Source organism: Saccostrea cucullata, unplaced genomic scaffold, assembly GCF_032062105.1.
Source record: "Saccostrea cucullata isolate Sc308-1 unplaced genomic scaffold, CSIRO_AGI_Scuc_v1 ctg101, whole genome shotgun sequence".
Lineage (NCBI taxonomy): Eukaryota > Metazoa > Mollusca > Bivalvia > Ostreida > Ostreidae > Saccostrea > Saccostrea cuccullata.
In genome coordinates this window covers 375,448-385,426 of record NW_026939309.1, presented here as the reverse complement: position 1 = coordinate 385,426, position 9,979 = coordinate 375,448, and the positions used below count along the sequence as shown (strand labels likewise).

At 33.0% G+C, this 9,979-nt stretch overlaps 1 protein-coding gene across 1 annotated transcript; it reads left to right on the top strand.

The window, feature by feature from the left end:
- Positions 1-3,718: 3,718 nt before the first annotated feature.
- LOC134252770 (C3a anaphylatoxin chemotactic receptor-like) lies at positions 3,719-5,884 on the top strand. The gene is made up of 2 exons (XM_062735284.1): positions 3,719-3,994; positions 4,781-5,884. Exons 1-2 carry the CDS (start codon positions 3,916-3,918, stop codon positions 5,821-5,823), a joined length of 1,122 nt encoding a protein of 373 aa, XP_062591268.1. The 5' UTR covers positions 3,719-3,915; the 3' UTR covers positions 5,824-5,884.
- Positions 5,885-9,979: the final 4,095 nt, after the last annotated feature.

The window sequence follows — 9,979 nt, the reverse complement described above, 5'->3', positions numbered from 1 at the left end:
TTAAAACTATTTTCAAAACATTTGCACGGTTAAAAAATAATGTTTTAAAACTTATTAATAACTATCTAGAAAAAAATTTCAACGGTCCAAAATGGACATTTGTGTTTCATAACTATCTACAAAACGTCATACCAGTCCAAAATGATTTTTATAAATAATCTTTAATTTCTTCAACGGTCCAAAATTATGTTTTATAACTTATGAAATTTATAAAATTTTTGGACATTGGTATTTTATAACTATCTACAAAACTCATACCAGTCCAAAATGATTTTTACAACTTATCTACAAATTTTGAACGGTCCAAAATTTTGTTTTATAACTTATGAAATAACTAACTTTCCTGTCTAATTTTCGAGGTATAACGACTCTAGACTCAGGAATTTATGTTCACCATGAAATATGTAATATTTCACAGATAGTATTACTCAACAGTTCTACATTCACGAAATTAAATCCCTACGAACCAATATTTTTTCATTAATCATCAAAAATTTGCTCCCATGAATATGTGTTTTACAGTATTTACAAAACATTTAAACAGTCCAAAAAGATTTTTTATATCTATTTATTTCAAAAAAATATTTAATTTGAAATTTTCAATTGAATCCAATGTAGATTAACTTATTTTCAAAAGAAATAAGAATAATGAATATAAGAAATACATATATTCACCAAAACTGATTTCAAATTAACAAAAATAGTTCTATTCTGGAATTGATTTCAGCACATTTCGGGAAGTAATCGGAAAGAATGGAGGCGTACAAGGCGAGGACAATCCCCCGCTCTGAAAAAAGACATTTCTCAATTCTAAAGTTGTATTTTTTCAAAATTTTATGGTTTATATCATCTTTTACACATCAAATTCTGTATTTCATTGTTTAAATAATTTATCAATAATTTATTTTTCACGCATGTTTTTAAGACATTTGAAAACAAAAAAGAAAAAGCTTCACGTATGGTTCGAACTCTCTCCATAGCGCAGGTTTGGTCCAAGACCAACCACTCTAACCACTACGCTACGAAGTTTATGCATTATTGACGTCTTTCAGTGTGATTTAACTGAACGGGTTTGTTGAAGCGTAATTTTTTTTTGAAAAGTTCGATTTCATATAGAATGGGTTCAGATTCCATTTTTTGGACAAATGAAATAGATTTCACATTTACGTTTCCATCTTTTAAGCGTTCACGAAAAATGGAGACTTGACCCATTCATGTTCAAAATTCGTTTTTTATAGCTCTATTAAACCCATTTTCCACTAAATATGTTGAACTGTCAACTTTGAAATAAATATTATCAAATGATAAGTCGTTCAGTAAAATAAAATAATAACATGTTTTGAAGAAGAAATTACTGAGAACATGATTTTAGAAAAATATAACTTTTCTGTGAATTTTGAAAATTGAGAAACATTTTGTCTCAGAGCGGGGGATTGTACACGCCTTATACGCCTCTTTCTTTTAATGAACTTCGGTGGTAGTGTAAAATATACAGAATTTGTAAGTGAGGCCAGAAATGTTTGTTTGCCCTCTCCCTACTCAGGGTAAAATTATTTGGTCGGTAAGTATGTGGTAAACTCTTTATACTGAAGTATTCAACATATATTTCGACGGAATAAGAGGAATAAAATGAAAAAAAATGTGTTCTGAAATGAAAAAAAAAAGTTTCAATCCGGGCCATTTTTAGTCAGTCGGTCGGGAGAAGGCAACCAAACATTTTTTTCAAAGATGGCTTAAGTAGATATGACCAGAAAGTATAACTGTAAATCAAGAGAGTTATAACACAGCAAAAGAAAGGATACATTATCTGAGGAGTTCCAACCCTTTATTCATCCCCCGTTTAGTCAGTCGGATTAATCTAACAGCCTGTGAAGTTTTCAATAGGAAGAGATCTAAAACTAAAATTTAGAGAACACTAGGAACGCCCAGGACAACGATGTCGATCATTACTGCAAATTAGAAGAATGCTGATGTATTTAAAACAGACATCTAACCGATCGAGAGATAAAGTTTACCTTGGGTGATGGAATCAAGCTGAAAACGTTGATGAAAATGAATAGGAGGGGACGTGTTAAATTAGCAGCTCCATCAACAAGACAAAGAATGCAATGAAGTTGACGTAGAAAGATGCCTGAGTTTATGATTGATAATATCCATGTGTTTTTTTATGAAGACCAGTTTTTCCAACAATATTTTTGAATTCCCATGGGTAATATTAGATATATCAACGACGTAATTAACAATGGTAATTTCCGTTCTTATTTCGATAGGAGATATCCCGGTGATCGTGAGATAAAAGATACAATCTGATTCATATTTGGATATTTTACTTGAAAAGACTTTATTGTAATCTGACAACCAAGCTCTATCTAGTTAAACATAACTACTTAAACTTTACAATCGTCAACTTCCCTTAATTATGCATCACCTGCGATACGCAAGAGCATGCTCTACGTATGAACAATTTCTAAAACGATGTAAATTATTGACAAGCAAGTTGATAAATCAAGAATATCAACAGTTTCGTCATCATTTCGTACGTTCTATGGTATTAGTAGATACAATGACCTTGTCAGCAAATACATTTTATCAGTGAGTCAAATGCTGACTGACGTTTCTCATACTAATTTTTAGTCCATTATCTATACACTAAATTGACAACGGATTTTCCCGTTATTTCATTTTTGTGATCAAGCAGCACACGGCGGGCTTGTGATCAAATGCTGACTGACGTTTCTCATACTAATTGTTAATCCATTATCTATCTCGTACACTAAATTGACGACGGATTTTCCCGTTATTTCATGACAAGGAGTTTGGCAGGGGATGCTCATTCCTCCATGACATCTGATCCCACCTCTGATGTTTTGGAGGTCCGTGTTTGCTCTGCTCCTATTTTGTATTATGGACTTTAGATCTTGAATAGTGCTCGTTATCGCCTATGTTTCATATAAAGAACGAAAAAAAGAACGAATAAATGGACTGTTAATGAACCCAAGAAAATTTGTAAATCAGAAATATTGGTGTATGGGCGGCAGTATCTGATAGAGACGTGCAACAGGAGATATACACAACTGCACTATTTAATTAAGATGTAATTTCCATTAAATTTCATTAAGTGTGATGAGGAGTTGTGTAGAAAGATTCCTACGCATACAATTGTGAAGTTGACAGACGGACACTTCCATCACGATGGACTTTAAAACGGGGAATAAATAATCGCTTTGAAGAATTATTAGAAACGGTAACAATTATTCAGTGATGAGATAAGAAAGGAGGGGCGTGTGTGTAGTGCATGCTGCCTGCAGACAGACATAATCGACGTAGCAAAGCCAGTAACAGATGGAAGCAAACTATGTGTGTCGAAAGAATTAATAACCGTGTCAGTACGAACGTTATTAATTTGATGCAGCGTAACAAACTACACACGTGTCAAAGAGTTAAAGGCATGTTTACGTAATATTTAAGAATCTTCATCTGGTAGAAAGTCATTGAAATCTTAAATGTGCATGTAAAGATGTCAAGATTTTATCTTATTGATCAGATCTGCTAATCATTGGTTTTATATTAAATATTGTTTTCTAATGTCTGCGAAGTTTGCAATGAATTATATATCTGATATAGAATTTGAGACCTTACATGTATCCTGGTATTTGATATTAAAATTGTGATGCTAAATATATATTTATAAGTGAATAATTAGATACTCATTTAGATAGCATATCATAGTTTTCATACCGCCAGCGAGAAGCTCTTTCCAATTGAGTCATAAAACGATCGCCTATCCACACGGGGGATTTACTGTTGCAATATCGCAGTGTGTGGGGATTTTTAACCATCAGTGATAATGCATGTTTTAAACAAACGGAAATTTATTGAAGGAAACTCAAATTTATATATTTTTTAGAGGAATTCATGCTTAACTTTTCACTATTATTCTTTCCTGTGGCAGCACAACATTGGTTTCATTGTAACAACTTTACAGTGTTTGAAGGTATGTATCGTATGCGAAGTATTCTACTAACATGTTATTTACATATTTAAATAAAAACTTCTATGTATTCGAGAGATATTAATTGGACTAAGTTCTGAAAATTGTTTGATAATAGGATGTTAACAGATTAACGGCAAAAACTCTTAATAAGTTACCATGTATATATGTATTGGATTTAGTATTCTTATCATATTCATGTAGAGGAAAGAAAATACTTAAATAACCTTTAAGTTAAAACAAACTTGCTTGTTATTCTATGCAAAAAAATAAAGTGTTTACATTAATTATATATTTTGAGTCAAGGCTACAAGATGCTTATTTTTCTATTTTAAGTAACTTGCAAATAAAAAGAGCATGTTACAAGTTCAATGTAAATCCTTATCATGTGCATACAAATACAATGTATCATAAACAACATTAAAATACATGTAAAATGCTAGGAGACTATTACATCAAAGCTGCTGATGCAGTCACAGATAACAAATGTTGAATTCGTAACACGGCTCACTTAAAACAACCCACTCGATCTCTTGCTTGCGAAAAAATTGTAAGCAATTCAAATAAAGTTTCAGTTCCTCATTGGCACTTTTGATTCTTCAAGGAAATTAGAATATCGAATATACCGAGTTTGGAGATGATTTTTTAATTTCCTTACCAAACCTCTCTCTTTTTCGCAGGCTACTGACCGGAGCTGTTTGCTCTTGTTCGAAACATCATAAACACGAAGATGAATCTAAGATTTATGTGGTTTCAGATATGCATATTTTTTTGTTTCAAATTTTACAGATTTAACTATGGACAATGTAACCCAGATTTACGCCAATGCTTCTGGAGTAAGGTTTGAAAGCTTAGAAGAGATCAACCGGTCAATAGCAGTACAGCGCCTTCCAACTGTCATCTTTTTAATAATTTTGATAATTATTGGAACAATTGGAAACACATTTGTGCTTGTCATATATTCTCTGAAGTATCCACCCTCAACATTCCGACTTTACATCCTGACATTAGCGGTGCTAGACTTGCTCTCCTGCTTAATTCCAATGCCACTAGAAGTCTTCGACAATGTATATCCGGTGATGTTTTACAACGAGCCAATCTGTAAATATGGCCGTTTTTTAGGCAGTGTCCTTAAGATTGGATCTGCGTTTGTCCTTGTTGTAATAGCTGCGGGTAGATATAAAAGGATCTGTCACCCATTCTCAAAGGCCACCAGCTTGTTGCAGGCCCGTCTTTGCTGTGCATCAGCCATAGTTCTTGCTATCGCGTTTTCGTGGCCAAATGCAATTCTTCAAGGAATTAAACGAGTGTATCTTCCAGGTAATATTACAGGTTTTGATTGCACTTTTGATGACGCAACCATAAACACAAAATATCCTTTCATTTATTCTACGATACTATTTGTTGTGTATATTACGGTATTTTTGCTACTAACTTCATTATATTCTCTTGTGATTGTCTCTCTTCGAAAACAAGCGAAAAAACAAAGAAGTAAAAATCTTGGTGAAAGACTCGATAAAACAAACCCAAGAATTACGAAGCTTATGATTGCAATCACGGCGGCATTTATATTGTGTTATTTACCAGACTGCGTCATGGATGCTGTGTCTACTTTCAAGAGAGGAACTATTTTCCCGCCGAGTCGCTTTGTTTTGGGAACACTTCCGCTTTTAGCCAGAGCATTTTTCATCAACAATGTCATCAACCCCTTCATATATTTGATCGGGGAATCGAAATTCCGAGATATCGTAAAGCAGTCATTAAGATGGATTTTCTGCACCATCTGTTGCCGTACTCAAAATAAAATGAAGAGCTTCGCCATGGAAGAGTAATTATCGTAACGGAAGTAAAATCTAACGACAATTTAATGTAGATATAAATGTATATTTGAGATCATTGTGTTGCTCTAATTCATTTCTTATGAAGGAGGATGTTAAGTGCGATGGTGCAAATGGATTATTTTATTACCTTTTAACGGATTATAAATGATTTGCTTGCCTTTATACTTATACGACTAGGCATTAACTTAATTCTGCACAGAGGTGCTGGGGAAAAGGTCAATCAGTTGAAAATATTGGGTATTCAAGTAACTGCATGAATTTTAACAGATGGATGATGCTATCAGTCATAGAAATACACGTAATATTGGTTCAGATTCAAGATGACATTTGCCAGGCTATTGTTCTAAATCACAATTGTTCTGAATTTGTTATAAAAAGGATGCTAGAGTTCCTCAATAAGACAACATTTATGAAGTCTTTGGAGACTAGGTCTTCTAACAAACTTTTGGACTTCTGGTATGTACTAATTGTGCTCAATCATTAGCCAGCCTTTGTTTTTTTCCTTATTTATGTAAAGCAATTTTTTAAAGGAAAAAAAAACATTTATACGAATAGAAGAAAACGCTTTGGTCTTCAACTCGACGTTGACAACGTGTTATCAATTAACAATATTTGTGACGCGCCAAGCAAAAACCTCCCTTAACGAAGAATTTTGACATTTTCAGTTTTTTATTGATTCTTGTAGAGTTTTTCTTTCTCTTTCGTTTGATGTATAACATGACATATATTTCTGCGTATAAATGTATAAAATATCGCACGACAAATACGGAATATTTACTTTGACGTACAGTGTACGCGTGCGTAACTTCATGAATTTTCATAACGTAAAATCGAAAAATAACGTGAAGCTATATAATGATTTGATGATATATATATTTTCAAACATTTGATTTGATTCCCTTAAAAATATCAATAATTAAGATTTTTAATCGTAATGATAAAAATAAACAGAGTAAACTATATCTTTGAAACTTTGAAAAATGAAAAGGGGGGGGGGGGCACTGAAATGATTGACAAGGGCAAAAGAACAAAACGTTACTCAAATCGAAAATCTTCTCTTCCTCTAAAAGCTATTCCAATTTATGTCTTTTTAATGCAAGGAAATGACAGACAACAGTAAAAGGAAATAAGCAAAATTTAAAAATGTTAACCCCTTAATCTCATTTGGTAGAGCACTGGACTGGCAAGCCAGAGGCCTCGGGTTCAACCCCAATTAAGCAGAGGCACTTAATTAACCCGAGTTTTTAAAGAGTGCGACAGGGTTTTTTTCATCTAAAGGATACCACATTTCTTTTACATACCACGTTTATTATATGTATTTACTTGTTTTAGTCTCGAATGTTTTACTACGGGAAAAAAGTATGCATCATCTCTGAAGACTTTTGACTAATTGATACGATATTCCGCATCCAGGAATAAATTGTATTTGTTTCTTGTAGTAGAGTTCGATCATTTTCTTCTTTGGATGTCGTTATGCAATCGGTCTATAACTCACATGAGGAACTTGTAAGTTGTCAAACTTGTTTCCAATCCTTTTGTATATCTCAATAAATGCGTGTTCAAATCAAAAACATTTAAGATTAGGTGCATCAAATTTTAAAGTGTTAAATTAAAGTTTAAACCATTATTTCTTGTAAATCTTGAAACATTTGATTAATTTTTCCTGGCCCTCCGTTTCTTATTTTATGTTTATGCTTAAATTATTGACAAGAAATGTGTTTAGAATCATTTCGTACAAAGTGAGTTTGCATACTTTTCAGTAAATCAGAATGTAACACCAACCCCCATCCAATAAAAAATATGTATATTTTTAAAAATATGGTTTGAAAAAGAAATTCTGCAATTTATATGCATTATGAGGATGATTCTGACCGATTTTTGTATACTAACCGAATAACAAACCACAATACCAGAATATACATTAATCCCATAAGTAACACACTCCACAACTTCATTTACATTCATTTTTAGACATGGGCTATAAGGTCTAACCTAAACTTTACCGTTACCTTTCTGAGGAAGTACATGCACACATTATGATTTATTTTAATCATATCATATATTAGTTGCTTTTTTATTTAAAACATGCATGTTAAAAATTGCAACAGAAAGTAAGAGAATGGGTAACACATTCTTCATATTCTACAATTATCGTAAAAGGGGGGGGGGTGTCTCGGCTATGGATATTCACGCTTAATAAATTACCTGAACTAATATTAGACAAGTTCTTTGTTGACTTTTGCAAGAACAAGGCACACATGTACAATCTTAAATTGTAATGATAAATCCTTTTTCTTAAAACATAAAGCGTTTTGATAATTTTGCACAAAACTCCCCATGTACGTATGGACATGTATGTACATGTAGGCATGTATGCATCGTCGGAAACCCACGGGTGATCTCGTCTTTACCCATGGGTGATTTCGTCTTAATTTATCACAAGACGAGATCACCCGTGGGTTTCCGACGATTGCATGTGTGTACAATGCGACTTTTGCAGGAATTAAAGTATTGAAATTGTTTTAATTTGTTACATGTATGTATTAAACCTAGTACGCAGCAATGTTCAGTGTCTATACTAAGCATATATTTGGAAAAGAACACCCCCCCCCCCCCCCCGCTTCCAACGCCTATGTAAAATAATAATAAGTTGGAATGTTTCAAAAGAGTTGAAACAATTTGTATTAATTTGTAACAATTTGTATTACTTAAAACAATTTTAGCGATGTATCGTGTAACATCAACAAACGGGTTATGAATACATAACAGTGAAGCAAAATAACGGGATGTTTTTTCCCCGGAAATCTCAATCATATTATATAAAAATACCGTAGAAAGTGGGACAGTCACTGTACAGTGTATGCGAGCATCTGTACTGTATATATTCACGACAAAATTTACAAGTCTCCAAAGAGATAGAGCAGACACAGGAGAACGGGGGTGAATTTTTCCTACTTTATTGCGTACAATATGAGAAAGTGTTAAATAATAACAAAATAAATTGAGAAGCTCAAAAGCTCTTTCTTAAAATATTCATTTTAGATCAACAGCTAAAAACTAATTCCATGGAAGAAGTGGCCAAGTCAAATACTCTATGTCGTATCTATAGAGAATTACATTTTTATACTAAACTTCACTTCATGTATTTATCAATATCCTTGGCAAGCTATCAAAGATTATGTACAGTTCGTATTACTTGCACAGAAAAGTGCAAGAAAGACGATGTATTTTTCTAATACTTACATCATCTACGGAAGTGAAAAAGATGTGATACATGTATTATATATACTTCTTTAATTTAATTATGGTTATAACGTGGTATTTGATTGGATAAAGAAATTAATTTTTATTGCATAAAACATTGGGTTACCTATGTTACAATCACTTGCATAAAAACACATTGATCAGCCTGACGTAACATTTCAATATTGTACAATTTTTGTACGATTTTTTTTTCTTTATATAAACCACAGCGTTAAAAATTGGGTAGCTAAGAGAGGTAATTCAGGTCAATTTTCACTGCATCGCTATTTAAAAAAAATCTTGTTGTACTAACATACCCCATGTGGGGGCTTTAGTGAAATAAAAAGTTTCAAAATTTTTTTTTTTTTTTTTTTTAAAAAGATACCTTATACCTAGTTTAATGCTCCTGCTTAATTTTTCTTGCATGTGCATCACGATAAAACAGCTGGAAATTAGCAGCTTGAATTTAAAAATCCTTAAAAACTTCTTTGTTTGACATTTTAAGATGAACCGACTAAAATCTTTTAAAAACCTGCAAATTATTCATTCCGGAATTTTCTCATTCAATCAACAACTTTTTTTTTTTAATTTCAGAATCGCCTTTATTCAATATTGAGAGTGAGTGAGTGTGTATTGTTTAACGTCCCTCTCAAGAATTTTTCACTCATATGGAGACGTCACCGTATGCCGGTGAAGGACTTCAAATTTAGACCTATACTCGGCACTCAGGGCCATTGAGCAGTGAGGGTTCTTTATCGTGCCAGCGCCCACCGTGACACGGGACCTACGTTTTTAAGGTCGTATCCGAAAGACCCATGACTTTCACTTCTAGTGCCGAGCGCTTGGCAAAGGAACAGTCACTACCTTTGTTTACGTCTTAGGTATGACGCGGCGCCGCGAACGA